The sequence below is a fragment of the Eptesicus fuscus genome, chromosome 14 (genome assembly GCF_027574615.1).
Source record: "Eptesicus fuscus isolate TK198812 chromosome 14, DD_ASM_mEF_20220401, whole genome shotgun sequence".
Classification (NCBI taxonomy): domain Eukaryota; kingdom Metazoa; phylum Chordata; class Mammalia; order Chiroptera; family Vespertilionidae; genus Eptesicus; species Eptesicus fuscus.
The window spans coordinates 79,659,735-79,674,473 of record NC_072486.1 but is presented as its reverse complement, the minus strand read 5'-3'; the positions used below and the strand labels follow the sequence as shown (position 1 = coordinate 79,674,473).

The 14,739-nt window shown below is 38.1% G+C and overlaps 1 protein-coding gene across 1 annotated transcript in view; it reads left to right on the top strand.

Annotated features, from left to right (window-relative positions):
* KMT2C (lysine methyltransferase 2C) overlaps positions 1-14,739 on the top strand; it is a 254,869-nt gene that overhangs the window by 155,216 nt on the left and 84,914 nt on the right. Inside the window, exons 15-18 of the mRNA XM_054726138.1 lie at positions 6,163-6,282; positions 8,976-9,092; positions 11,315-11,416; positions 11,594-11,698. Of these exons, the coding sequence (XP_054582113.1) occupies positions 6,163-6,282; positions 8,976-9,092; positions 11,315-11,416; positions 11,594-11,698 (444 nt within the window). The remainder of the gene's footprint in view (positions 1-6,162; positions 6,283-8,975; positions 9,093-11,314; positions 11,417-11,593; positions 11,699-14,739) is intronic.

The following is a 14,739-nucleotide window of genomic DNA, read 5'->3' as shown; positions in this document are numbered from 1 at the left end:
CATCTGTGGTAGTTCAAAGGAAGAGGAGATCATCTCTAATAATAAAAGTGTAATATGCTAATTAGACCGGACAGCTGAACGACCTTCGGGATGTCATTTTGGACATCCTTCCGGACAAAGCCGCGGTGGCGGGGGCTGAGGCAGAGGCAGTTAGGGGTGATCAGGCAGGTAGGTGATCAGTTAGGGGTGATAAGGCAGGTAGGCGAGTCATTAGGGGTGATCAGGCAGGCAGGCGAGTAGTTAGGGGCAATCAGGCAGGCAGGCAAGTAGTTAGGGGCAATTAGGTAGGGAGGCAAGCAGTTAGGGGTGATCAGGCAGGTAGGCGAGTGGTTAGGGGTGATCAGGCAGGCAGGCGAGTGGTTAGGGGAGATCAGGCAGGCAGGCAGAGTGATTGGGGTGATGAGGCAGGCAGGCAGGCCAGCGGTTCCGGATTGCGAGAGGGATGTCCTACTGCCAGTTTAGGCCCAATCCCACAGGGATCCCTGCGGGATCGGGCCTAAACTGGCAGTCGGACATCCACCGTGGGGTCCCGGATTGTGAGAGGGTGCAGGCTGGGCTGAGAGAGACCCCCCCCCCCCATGCACGAATTTCATGCACCAGGCATCGAAGTGTTCAAGATAATAGGCCAAGCACGCCTCCTTGTGGCTGAGTGGCAGTATGCTGTCTTTTTAGAAAGTGACTTCTACGAAGTATTTTGTATTACTTACATAGGTTTTTACTATGACTAATTGGTCTAGGAAAGACTGATTAATATAAAAATGAGTATGAACATTTCCATAGTGAAGTTGCTTGGATGCAAAACCTTATTCTTCCATTATTGTCTGTGACACTAAACAAGTCACCTTGGGAACTGTCTTGTTGCTTCATCTGTAAAACTACATCATATGGTTCTGTTATAGTTGAACGAAAACACACATAAAGCACCTGATGCACAGAAAATGGTCGTGCTGCCCTGTTTTTTTTCTTGAATAGTGGATTACTACAGTTATTATTCTGTGAAAATGGAGACTTGAGAATAATCACATATTAAATGTAGCTGGAGCAGTGGTCCTACAACCAGTCAGATTGACTAATAATCACTTGTACAAATATATGCAAATGAAATGAACTGTGGGCCTTGACTGAGACAAACACTGCTCTCAGTAAATAAGATATGTAGTAGGTTTCTTAAAAAAAAAATATATATATATATATATACACATACATATATATATACATACATATATATACACATACATATATACATATATATTTTATTGATTTCAGAGAGGAAGGGAGAGGGAGAGAGACAGAAACATCAATGATGAGAGAGAATCATTGATAGGCTGCCTCCTGCATGCCCCACACTGGGGATCAAGCCTACAACCCAGGCATGTGCCCTGACCGGGAATCGAACCGTGATCTCCTCGTTCATAGGCTGACGCAACAGACTTTTATACTGTGTGTGATGTGTGCTAGAGTAGAGAAGACCACAGGGTACTGTGGGCCAGCAGGGTAGGCGATAGGAAAAACTCAAGGCTTGCAGGCCAGGCCTGTTTTCTAGGAAAATTGAAGACTCAACCCTTGCTTCTTAAAGTGTGACCTTCAGACCTGGAACATCAATATCGCCTGGCAGACTCTCAGAGGCCACTTTAACTTGAGTGAAATGTGTATTTTATGAAGATCCCCATGCTGGCTAAAGTCCAAGAAGCACTACTCTAAACTATTGAGAAATTAAAATGTAGTTTTAACCCTAAAAAATGTCCAACCAACACACATACAAATTAGAAGCATCAGACTTTCCCTCTTAGTGCCCTTAAGCCTATCGTGACATTTCTGAATCCATTACCAAGACCACTGCTAGTGCCCAGCTGGTGTGACTCAGTGGTTGAGCATCGACCCAGGAACCAAGAGGTCACTGGTTTGATTCCCAGTCAGGGCACATGCCCAAGTTTTGCGGGCTCAATCTCCAGTAGGAGGTGTGCAGGAGAATCAGTGATGATTCTCTCTCATCATTGGTGTTTCTATCTCTCTCTCCCTCTCCCTTCCTTTCTCAAAATCAATAAAAACATATAAAAACAAAACAAAGCCACTTGCTAGCACCAGCCAAATTCACGTTCTGTTTCTATGCTTTTATGGTATGCGTCAAATCAGGACTAAATTTCTTATTCTGTTTGATGTCGACCTCAGTTTTGTATATGAGACTTATTTTGTGAAAAGAATGCTTTGAGGTGTTTGCTGCTGGGGCTGTAATGTATATGAGTGAATGTATGTACCCAAAAGACATTATACTTTTGTTTTCTGTTTCTCTTTCTAGTTTTCTACTCTTCATCGTTTTCACTTTCTCTAAAGCCAGACTCATCCTTTTATGCTTCCTTGGTTCTGTTTTGTTTTGGTTTTGCATAGCATGCTGCGAGAGGGTAGCCCCAGGTTGACTTTTAGGACTTGGAGATGTGAAGTCTGCCCAGGAGACACCAAACCCTCTGTGGCCACTCCTAACACTGCTTTCAGTAGATTAGGCTCTAATCATGGCGTCGATCGTATTTCACAGCCAGCAACAGGGTAGACTTCTAACGGAAAGTGGCCCAGAATAGCTGATCCTCCACTGCCATTGCTGTCCCCATTTCCCTGCCCCACAGTCCTTGTAGCAGCTGTATACTTTACTAGGTTGATAAATTTACCTGAGAAATTGGCCTCAAAGCAGAAAGATTAATACAACTTTAAATAGGTTTGGATTCAATAATTATTGTTGGAATCAATTCAATCTCTGCCAAGTAGTATTTTTTAGAAGTTTCGATATGATTTAATAGCAAGTTGGTTCTATTTTGCTTTCTTTACAGCTGAAAGCCTCCTGCTGTCTGCATTTTGAACCCTTTTTGTTTTAATTCATTTTGTAGATATGTTGTAAAGAGTAACAGAGCATTGGATAGATTAATTTTTTTTATAGATGAGGAAATTCAAGATCCTAGGCTATAACTGGTGGGTGAATTAGTATGGTTCATATCATAGTACAGTGTTTATTGGTGCATTCATGCATGCAAAAAAAGATAATAAATAGGAGAAAAAAGTAGGTGTTCAATAAATGCTAAACAATGTTTAACATATCAGTGAACGGAAAGAGCATGGTCTCTTCTCATCAAGCTTTATACACCAATGGCAACAAATAAATGCAAGTGTAGTTAGTGTAAATTCAGTGTAAATTCAGGTGCAATGGCAGTGCAGTCTATGTTGCAGTCGACAGGGAGCACTAACTTCCTCTGGTCTGTTCTTTTTGATCAAAGCTGAGATCTGAAGGATAATTTATAACTAAAGTTAATAATTACAGCTAAATTTCAGTTTTAAGGTCTAAGGAATATATTAGATAATTTCTCCTTTGTCAAAATATCGAAGTATATCATAATTTTTCTTCTGTTCCTATAAAATTGCACACCATTTGTCTTCCAATGTCTTATAACATACTTATTAAAATTCATAATGTAATTAATTACCCAAGCTTTTATTATATAAGTTCTTCATAGCAGTTGGGTGATTTTCCAATCATCCCTAAAATGACATCCAAACATTCTTGATCTATAGAACCCTTCATTTTGTCCATATTTTATGAAACATGAATGCTTTTTAGAATGATACATAGTTTTGGCATCAAAGGCAACTTTTAAATTATGATGGATAATATAACATTATCGAGTAAGACTTTTTATGATATGTTTTAAGAGCTGCCTATTGACATAACCTTAAACAATCTACCAAAAGCAATTTACGGTGTACATTAGCCAGATATCCTCGGAGAAAAACCAGTGGAAATATTGAGAACTAATTCACACATCTCTGGCCTCTACTCTACCACTAAATAATTATAAGCAATACAATATATGAGCCCAAATTGTGACCAATGAGAAGATACAAAGGTGTGATAAGGGAAATGATGGTTCAATTGAGTGCTGAGGAAGGGCCTTGCTAATGAGCAAAATTAAGGCCGTACCTGAGGAATCGGAAGAAGCGGCCATCAAAGTTGGAATTGTTCTGAGTTAGCAGGGCTCTGGGATGCAGAGTGAGTCATGTTTGAAGGACAGCGGGAAGCCTGGGTAGCCAGGATGGATGGGCAGCAGGACAGCGCCGCAAGCCGAGGTTGGAGAGGCAGTGGGCAGGTTGGATTTGAAGTGCACTGAGAACTGTTGAAGGGTTTACAACAGTAGTGACTTGCTTGGTCAGATTTGAATTTTTGAAAAGTCTTCCTGCATGGATAAAGGCTTGAGGAGATGCAGGCAAAGAAGAGGCTAAAAAAGTTGAGGCCTTTTGGAGTGGGATTGAGCCAGGCAGTGGGGGACGGAGAAGCAGAATGATCAGAGGAGAGACTGGAGGATAAAATGAACCGGATTTACCAGTGGTTTGGATGGAAGGAGTGGGGCGGGGAAAGGATTGAGGAGGCAGCGGGGAGAGTGAGTAGGGAAAAGAATGTTATTTCATGACTCCCAAGCCATTTCTAAAGGGCTGGTTAGAGTCTGAGAGGGGACTGGTGAAGGGAGAGAGTTTAGACATGGTAAACTTAAGACATTTTGTGAGAAAATGGAAATGCTAAGAGGGCAGTTGGAAATCATACCAACTTGGTGCTCTCAGAACCTGTGAACTTGTGAGACAACAAATCCAACAGGGGGTTTCCAGCCCTCATTGCCAACCAGACCATTCAGGTTAAGACTGCGTAGGGAGGAAGGTTGTCCAGCTCCAGCCTTGGGAAAGGCAGGGCTTTGGAGGGCAGGTGGAGGAAGAACTTGGTGGAGACTGAGGAAGGTCGAAGTTCGACAGGGAACCATTCACAGCGGGCTGCTCCGAACCCAGCAGAGCTCTGTGGATGTTGGGTTTGAGTAAAAGAAGCATAGAGAAAGGGCTTTCAGTGACAGCAGGTTACCAAAGGCCTGGGCCCAGAAGGAAAGAAGACAGGTCTGCATGAAGTTGATCTGATAGTGAGAAAGTGAGTGCGATCAGTGTAGCCGTTAGCTGAGCTTGAGGGGAGGTAGGTAGATTGATTAAAAGTGCAAACAGTCTCCTCTGTGGTTTTTCCTTAAATACTGTTTTCCCATTAACTATCTGCTCCACAGAGGATAGTCAAGCTCTTCTTTCTGATTGATTATTTAAATTCCCAATGGTATTTTTATGTGATTAATAGGCTACTATGTGTTAGTTTGATAATATTCTAGAAACCTGGTAAGTACTGTGTTGTCTTAAATTTAAGCATTGTTGAATTACCTAATTCAAAATAGGTTCTTTATTGTTTGACATTTATTTTGTGTGTTTCCTTTAAAATGTTATCTTTGTGGAGTAAACATTTTTCTTCATGCTGCTTAGCATTTTCATCAGATTAGTTCAGATTATTGCTGAATGTAGTTATTTGGTAGTAAAATGTCTTAGTTTTATTGTAACTATTCTAATAAGTTACTATTTCTCGTATAAATAATCAGATACTTTAGGCATTTTAATTTGCAAATTTAGGACAATTGCTTTAACATTTTCAGTTTTCAACTTAATCCCTAGGATGTAATCTAAGTATAATAGTCCCTTAACTAAAAACCAAAACTCACAATGAATGGTCATTGAAGGAAGAGTAATTAGATGCTAGGATTATAATGGTATTTGCATCTGAAGGTTACAAACTAACTTTCCGCAATTTAAAGTGAATGTGTCTATTGATTGTTCATTTTTTTTATTGCATTTTCTGATTGCATTTTTTGCCTACTGGTTGGGTTGTTATAGCAATGGGTTACATGACATTCTTTATGGTTATCTATTTCCCTTCCTTTCCAGTGGAGTAATTGATTGTTGTTAGAAGAAAGTAATCCCCAAATAGTTTCTTATAGTGCTAATTTTAGAGTTTGCCTTTTATTTATAGTTGGTGTTATAATTGCAATGCATAAGTCAGTGTTGATTTCATATAAGCCTTAATTTTTAATGTTTCATTGTGCTGATGTTTCAACCAGAATAAAATATTTAACGTAATTTGTAGCTGCAAACATTTAAGTATAAAGTCACTGTAAGTGATAAGCTTATTTTCCCTAACTTGAAGCAATTTGTCCTAAATTTCCACACGTCTGCATTTGTTTTTGCTGTTCTAAAATTCCTTAGTTGCTGGCTTTGACCTTTTATGTTGCTGAGTTTTACACATCTATTTTCTCACCTGCCATATCCTAGGGGGCTTGGAGTACCCATAATACAGTGAGCCCACCTTCCTGGTCCCCAGACATTTCAGAAGGTCGGGAAATTTTTAAACCCAGGCAGCTTCCTGGCAGTGCCATTTGGAGCATCAAAGTGGTAAATAAAATTGCATTTACATTCATGTATCATTTCTTTTTGGTTTTATCCGAGTAGAAGTTCAGAATTGAGCCTTTCTTTTCTAACTAGTTCAGCTTTCAGAGCCACGTCTTTAACCTAAACATTTTAATAATGAAGAGATAACCTGCTTGCACTTAAAAATATGAATTAGGAGGAAATTAAATTGTAATTTTGCATCTGTCATTTTAAGTGTAAATTTTTAATACCCTTTCCATGGTTTCTTCCTTTTATGTTGTAATTAGCAGTATGGGTGAAATCCTTGTCACAGAGGCTATGAAGTAATTAGTTATTGGTCATTTTTTCATGATATCATAAAATTTTGTTGCTTACAAAAGAAAAACTACACTAAGCTGTTAATGTAATAGTGGAGAAGAAATACCAGAGTCACTGCAGATTTCATTGGCTGTGTTAACCTCAAAATTATAGGGCCTTTTCCATGTCATTGGGTGACTCCCTAGTTCTTGAAGTAAGTTTAGTCTGATGCATTTTGAAGGGTAAAAAATTAACTTGAAAATTGTTAATCATCTGTTTATTTTACTGACTAGAGAACACAGTTTTCCTTTATCTTTTACATTTGATGTAATTATGGAATAAGGGTGTTTAATTTAGATGAATCAAGGATTTCAAAGGAGTTATAGATTCCACTTTGTAATTTTCTATCAGCATTGGAAGAATTATTTTTTTAACTCATTCTGATATCATGCAAGGTGTTTAAAGTATAAGTATTTGTTTTAAGAGTATAAAAGATGACTTGTTTGACAATTTTGAAGCAAATACCACCAATTTTCACCTGTGTCATTGGATGTTGGGGAAAAATAAATTGTGAGATTATTATAGTCTTCATTTAATCTTTGACTTAGTTTTAAAAATTATTTCATACCTATTGACAAGAGAACAAGAAGAAACTATCCAAGTCAGCCCTACTACCCCTTGTTCAAAGAAGCTCAGAGATCTAGAGGACAGCAGTTTAAGAGGACAAGGAGGAGCAGTTTGAAAATTGGAAGGATTTATTAAAACTGAAGGAAGAAAGATTCTTCCTCCCCTTTTGTTCATATGTATGTGTCTTATGCTCACAATATAATCATTAATTATTGACTTGGAAACTGTTCTGCTAAATTGGTAATGAGTGCAGCATTTCAAACTGTGATTAGTGAGAGATCAGTTGAACATAAATACTGTTTAACTTGTTAGGGAAAAAATAGCAAAGGATTTTCCTGAGTATTTTAGTATTTTTAAAAATATATTTTTATTTATTTCAGAGAGAGGGAGAGAGATAGAAACATCAATGATGAGAGAGAATCATTGATTGGCTGCCTCCTGTATGCCTCCTACAAACCAGGGATTGAGCCTACAAACCAGGCATGTGCCCTGATAGGGAATTAAACCATGATCTCCTGGTTCATAGGTTGATGCTCAACCACAGAGCCACACCAGCCAGCCATAATTTTAAATATATACAAGGATATGTAAATTTCAGGTTTTTGAGGTAGTAAGAGATAAGTCTGAGTATAAACAAGAAAAAGAAAACCACAACAAATAATCCTAGTATTTATTTGTTAAAATATCTGGGAATTTAACGTGTTTTCCCATAGAATTTTTTCTTGGGTTGGGTAAAAATTCAGATAAATTTTTTCCGTTTTAAGTAATTATTATCCAGATGATTCAAAGCAAGCCTTTTATACTTCCACCATTTTCCTATCTATAACTAAACTGCACTCTAAACACTATAGTACCATGGTCGGCAAACTGCGGCTCATGAGCCACATGTGGCTCTTTGGCCCCTTGAGTGTGGCTCTTCCACAAAATACCACGGCCTGGGCGAGTCTGTTTTGAAGAAGTGGCGTTAGAAGAAGTTTAAGTTTAAAAAATTGGGCTCTCAAAAGAAATTTCAATCATTGTGCTGTTGATATTTGGCTCTGTTGACTAATGAGTTTGCCGACCACTGCTATAGTAGAATGAGGCACTCATGTTCAGTCCATACAGACAACTATTGAATAATAAGGGAAGTTGACGATTTTAATGGCTAGAAGAAATATTATTGTATACTAGAAAAAATTAGCTTTCATGCAGTGTGGCAGTTCAGAATAGTGGTTAAGAACCAGACTTGCTAGGTCTGTGGCTTTCGATAAGTTACTTCACCTTTCATTCCTCAGTACACTGTATCTCTTAAATGGGGATAATAAAATAGGACTGACCTTATAAGATTGTTGAGAGTAAAACATGCTAAGATAGTCCTAGTAAGTCTTGCAAACAGGTTAGCTCTTACTATGTTTACTGAGAGACCAGGTAGCCAGAGTCGCTCCTTATACTTCTGTATATTGATTACAAGTGTTGCACATGGAGATACTTGGGTGGGCTGTGGATGTCCTAGCCATCTGGAATGCAGGCTTAGGCAATGGAAAAATAAGGCCAGGGTTTGCGGATGTAGGGCATTTGTAACCGACAGACCTGAAGTTTGACTCTGAGGTTGTAGGCGTTTTATATTTTTAAGTTGCAGAATACATATTAAAAGATACAAATAATAACCCTGATATCTCAATATTTATCTGATCAAAATAAAAGAAAGAAGCAACTATATGTGTAACATTTACTAAGATGTTTTGCCTCCCACTTAGTTTTTTAATTCTTTGGGGCTTGAGCAGAATGCTGACCTTTCCTTATCTGTTGTGTAGGGCCGTGGGTCGGGGTTTCCAGGAAAGCGGAGACCTCGAGGTGCAGGCCTGTCGGGCCGTGGCGGCAGAGGCAGGTCCAAATTGAAAAGTGGAATGGGGACAGTTGTGCTACCTGGGGTAAGGCTCTCCTCCTTTCCGTTAGCTGTAATCCTTAACACATCGACTGGTGATGGTAATCTCCTGGATAGCAATTATGTAGATGTTAAGAGTCACATAAATGGGCTAACATTGTTATTTTACTGTGTTTTTACTTAAACACTTCTGGTCAGGCTTTCTACTTTCTAATCCTTTTTCTTTTTTCTTGCCTTCTTTTTTGACACTGTTCTTTCTATGCTAATCCTCCTCCCAAATCCAAATGGATAATTTCTTTATTATTTAAGAAAGGGCAAACTCCTGTCATATTCTTGTTTACTTGAAAAAATTCTGTTGGCATTTTAAGTTTTGGTTGTAGCTGTTCTCAGTGTTATATAAAAAGGTTTACAGAAGAAATGAGAGATATTGCAGGTTAGTACAGACTCTAAAATGTGGAGGATTTTATGACTACTTTGACATTTTAAGATTGATAAATATTTGTTGACACTTGATGAGGCTTTAGTTAAATGTATATTGAAAAAAACAACAACTATTTGGTAATATTTCCTGCAGTAACTATTCCCTAAAATCCTGTTTTTCAAATTCTAATTGTCATTTTAAGTTCAGGAGTCAGGTGGGATTGTTTAATTTTATTACTAAAGGAGTAAAGAAACATGTGTTCTGGTCCTGTTTTAACAAAGCAAATTCATTTCTTTTCATAACTATGTCTTGTAAAGACGAGATGCTTTAATTTTGACGAAGTCCAATATATTTTCTTCTGTGGATTGTGCTTTTGGTGTCTGAGAAATATTAGTATGACCCAAATTAGAGATGTATTCAGTGTTTTCTTATAACAGTTTTTAAAAATATATATATTCTATTGATTTTTTACAGAGAGAAAGGGACAGGGATAGAGAGTTAGAAACATCTATGAGAGAGAAACATTGATCAGCTGCCTTCTGCACACACCATACTGGGGATATGCCCGCAACCAAGGTACATGCCCTTGACCGGAATCGAACCTGGGAACCTTCAGTCCGCAGGCCGACGCTCTGTCCACTGAGCCAAACTGGTTAGGGCTCTTACAGCAGTTTTGTGATATTAGATTTTGCATTTAGTTCTGTGATCCAATTTGAGTTAATTTTTATGGCTCGTGTGAGTATGGATCAAAGTTTACTTTTTGGCATACTGAATATCCAGTTGTTTTAGTACCATTTTCTGAATTGCCTTTGTGTCATTCTTGAAAATTAGTTCTCTGTATATTTGTGGATCTAATTTTGGAATCTCTAAATTTTCTCTATCTTTAGGCAATCCAATACTGGGCTGTTCTGATTACTTCTACTTTATAACTAGACACCATTAGTCTTCTAATATTCTACTTTTTCAAAGTTGTTTTGAGTATTCTAAATCCTTCATATTTTTGTATGAATTATAGAATTAGCTTGTCAATTTCTACAAATAAGTCTGGTGGGATCTTGGTTGGGTTTGCATTCAAAGGACAGATCAGTGTAGGGGAAATTGTCATTTTAACCATATTGAGCCTTTTAACCCATGTACTTTGTGTATCTTTCCGTTTTTTAGGTCTTGAATTTCTCTTCAGTGCTATTATTTAGTTTTTAACATACACGTTTCTCACACCATTTCTCAGATTCATGTGAAGTCTTCCATATTTTTTATGCTAATGTAAATGGTAGTGTTGTCTCAATTTCATATTATGGTTGTTACTATCTGGAGACAATATTTATTTTTGCATATTGATTTTGTATCCTACAACCTTAACTAAAACTCCCTTATTGCTTCTAGTTGCATATTTGTAGAATTCATTTGTAGATTTCGTGCATACACAATTATGTCTGCAAATAAAGTTTTATGTCATTTCATTTTTATTCTTTATTACATTTGCTGTTACCTTTAGTATAGTGTTGGGTAGTTGGGATGAAATCAGGTAATCTTTTTTTTTTTTTATCTTGGGGAGTTAGCATTTAATCTTTCATCATAACATATGGTGTTAGCTCTAGTTTTCTTAATAGACATCCTAAATCAGTTTGAGGAAGCTACTATCTATTCATAATTGGTTGAGTTTTTTTTAAATTGGAAGTGGATGTTGGATTCTTCAAATGCCTTTTCTGCATTTTACAAATAATCCTGTGGCTTATTTGCTAATATGCTGAATTACATCAATTGGATTTTTGTGTGCTAAAGCTGTTTTGTGTTCCTGGGATTAACACTACTTGGTCATGATATTTTATCTTTCTTGCTTTTTCTAGGTGTCTGCTGCTGATATTTCATCAAATAAGGATGAAGAAGAAAACTCCATGCACAATACAGTTGTGCTATTTTCTAGTAGTGACAAGTTCACTTTGCATCAGGTTTGAACTTAGCTATTTCCAGTTTTCCACTTCGGAATCCTCCTTGCCCACTTCTGCTTTATCTCATGTGCACTGAAGTCATCTGATATCTAGCTCTAGAGCTGTGCTAGCTAAGAATTATACTATAAAATTATAAAATTTTAGTACATTCTTATGTTCACATGTACTTAATTTCAGGATATGTGCGTAGTTTGTGGCAGTTTTGGCCAAGGAGCAGAGGGAAGATTACTGGCCTGTTCTCAGTGTGGGCAGTGTTACCATCCATACTGTGTCAGTATTAAGGTAAATATGCTTACATTTAAATGACGTAACAAAAAGTGCAGTTACATTTTATTTGATTTGGATAGTATACTGCTTCCAATTCTTATAATTAATCAAATATTGTCAGGATAATTGTACATATGGACCAATACTTAAATACTTTCAATATTGCCTTTCAAGTGTTAATCTGAAGAAATTGACTCTATAAATCTATTGTCTTTGAATTGTAGTGATTATCCTGCTATTGTCTTGAAAAAGTGATTTTTATTTTAAAATGTGCTTTATACTATTATTTCTAAGGCATGAGGTTTAGTTGATGCATTCTGTTTATTAATTATAAAAGTTGAAAGCATCTAGAATAGTTAGTGAAGGATTAGTCCCCCTGCGTCTCTCCCCACATTCTCTCTTCTCAACCCTAACCATATACAGAGTGTGTCCGTTAGGCTTCTTGGAGCAGTAGGTTGATATTTTTAATCAGTTTGGGTCCATCTTAGCCATTTTTTTCCAAAAATTTTTTTATGTTTCCTTCCCCTGTTTCTAGAATTTCAGGTGTGTGTGAAATTGCATAACATTTCCCCCAGATTACTGACACTGTTGGTTTTTCCCCCAGTTTTTCTCTGTGCTTTAGTTTGTATAGTTTCTATTACATTTCCCAAAACTCAGCGTTGTTAGGAAGTGTGTAATCTATTTAAAGCCCATCCAGTGGGTTTTTCAGAGAATTGTATTCTTTAATCTCAGCTCCATTTTATAGTTTATTATTTTGTAGTTCAAATTTTTTTCTTCAAGTCTTTGTATATATTTACCTGGCATTTCTCACTGTATTAACTAATTGTTCTGCTCATTGGTAGATGTTCTCCTGCTTTGATAGCATGTAGTAATTTTTGATTGAATGTGGACATTGTGAATTAAAATAGTATATTGTAGGGAGTCTGGATTTTGTTTCTTTAAATTGTATTTAGTTTTTGTTGTGGCAGTTATTTGTGGATAAATTTAAAACTTTTGAAGCTTTTTAAGCTTTCTGGTGTCATTCTAGAGAACCTTCATAATGAAGTGTGCATTCTTAAACGTTTTGGTTTTAGAACCATTAACACTCTTAAAAATTACCATAGAGTTTTTGTTTATGAGGACAATAACTTGAATATTTTATTTTAGAAATTAACTGGGAATTTTTTAAAGCATAAAATTATACAGGCACAGCTTGGATGGTGTCATTGTAATGCTGTTGTGTACATCATGCAGCCTCTATAAAGCATCACTGAGTGGATTAACATGGAAGAGACAAAGCCTTAGTATAATTATGAAAATAGTTCTGACTCCCAGACCCACTGGGGTTCCCCAGATGACACTTTGGCGATGGCCGTGGTAGTGCTAGTTTATTCTTCCTTGCACTTGGTCATACCCTTCCTTCCCCTCCCCCCATTCACCACTCTGACTAGTTAAGTTCCACATGTTTTCCCACATTGTGTGGGCTCTGATAATGTTCAACTCACACATTCCCAGGAGCTGTTGCCCTGGTCGTGGGGCTCTGTTTGGCTTCATAGATGTCTTCAGCGAAAGGCCTCAGGGAAATGCTGTGTAGACTGCTCCTTCCTGTCCAGTCCTCTGTCCCGCAGTTGCCTCAGCCTCCCTGAGCTCCATCATGTGTGCTAAGCTTGGTGAGACCATCATACTCTGCTGGGTTTCTCCCTCCCTTGGCAGCACCCTGGAAAGTGTCTACAGGCAGAATATCATAGGTCTCACCTCACTTGTCCCACTCCCCTCAGAAACCACAGTCCTGGACTGCATTTTGTCCAGTGTCTGAAAATGAGTGCTTCATACATTTGTCCAGTTTTCTAGTATTTTATGATGGGAGCAGGTCTCATCCCAGTTATCTTAATGTAGTTGAAGCAGATATGCATTATAGACTATAAAACACATGCATCACGCCGTTATACATGGTGCGGACCCTGCATGATGCCATACATGAAAGAGCTTTTAGAAATGAAGACTAGACCAGATAGGAGAGCCCTGGAATATGAACTAAGAGGGGACTTTGGAGAGTGGGGGCTGTTCATATGTTGAAATACTGCAGAGAGGTCCAGTACACACTAACATGTCAACTGCATTTGGGAGTCAGGAGATCTTAACTGGCTTGAGCATTTTCAGTGGTGATGGGCATAGCAATCAGATTTAGTGTGCTGGAGAGTGACTGTAAACTGAGTAATTTGAGAGAGTGGCTGTAAAGGACCACAGCATAGTTGTCTGTGAAAGAGGAGAACTTAGTAGGAGTAAAGATATAATATAAAAAACTTTATCTACCACTAAGTCTTTCTTCCACTTTGTCTTTCTTCTGCACCAGGGATTGGTAAACCATGGCACACAGGCCAAATCTGGCCCACCAACTGCTTCTGTAAATGAAGTTCCGTTGGAATGCAGACATGCTCTTGTTTACACCTATCTGTAGTTGGCTTCTCACTGCAATGGCACAGTTGTGGAGTTCAGCAGGCCACATGCCCCACGAAGTCTAGAATATCCACTGTCTGACCCTTTACAGAAATTTGCTGGCCACTGCTCTAAACCACCTTGCTCTTCCTACCCAGGGTTCTTTCCTCCATTTGGTAAATAAGATCATGTAAGACTAATTTACATGAATTGGTAGACTAATCAAAGTAATGAATACACATGCTTAAAAGTATCAAATGGCTTTAAAAGCCTCACCATGACTGACCCGCAATGATTGACCCACTCCCTCTTGCTCCAACTCCACTGCTGAATCCTGTTCTCCACAGGTGGACACTTCTGATCTGCAGGTCTTGGTAGTGAATGAACTCTGTAGCTTTAAATTGAATGCTGGTGCTGCTGCTTTATCTGACTTAGATTCTGTGACTTTCTGCTGTGAATGAAATGAATGCTAACTTAGCTTTTAAAATACACTCCTTGCCTTCTCCGGGCATCCCCCAATGCCTGTAGACATTTTCCAGGGTGCTGCCAAGGGAGAGAAACTGCATTTAGTTAATAAACAGTGTTGGCTATGACTCAGTAAGTGTTCACTGAACATCTGAGTAGCATACCGTGACTTTCTT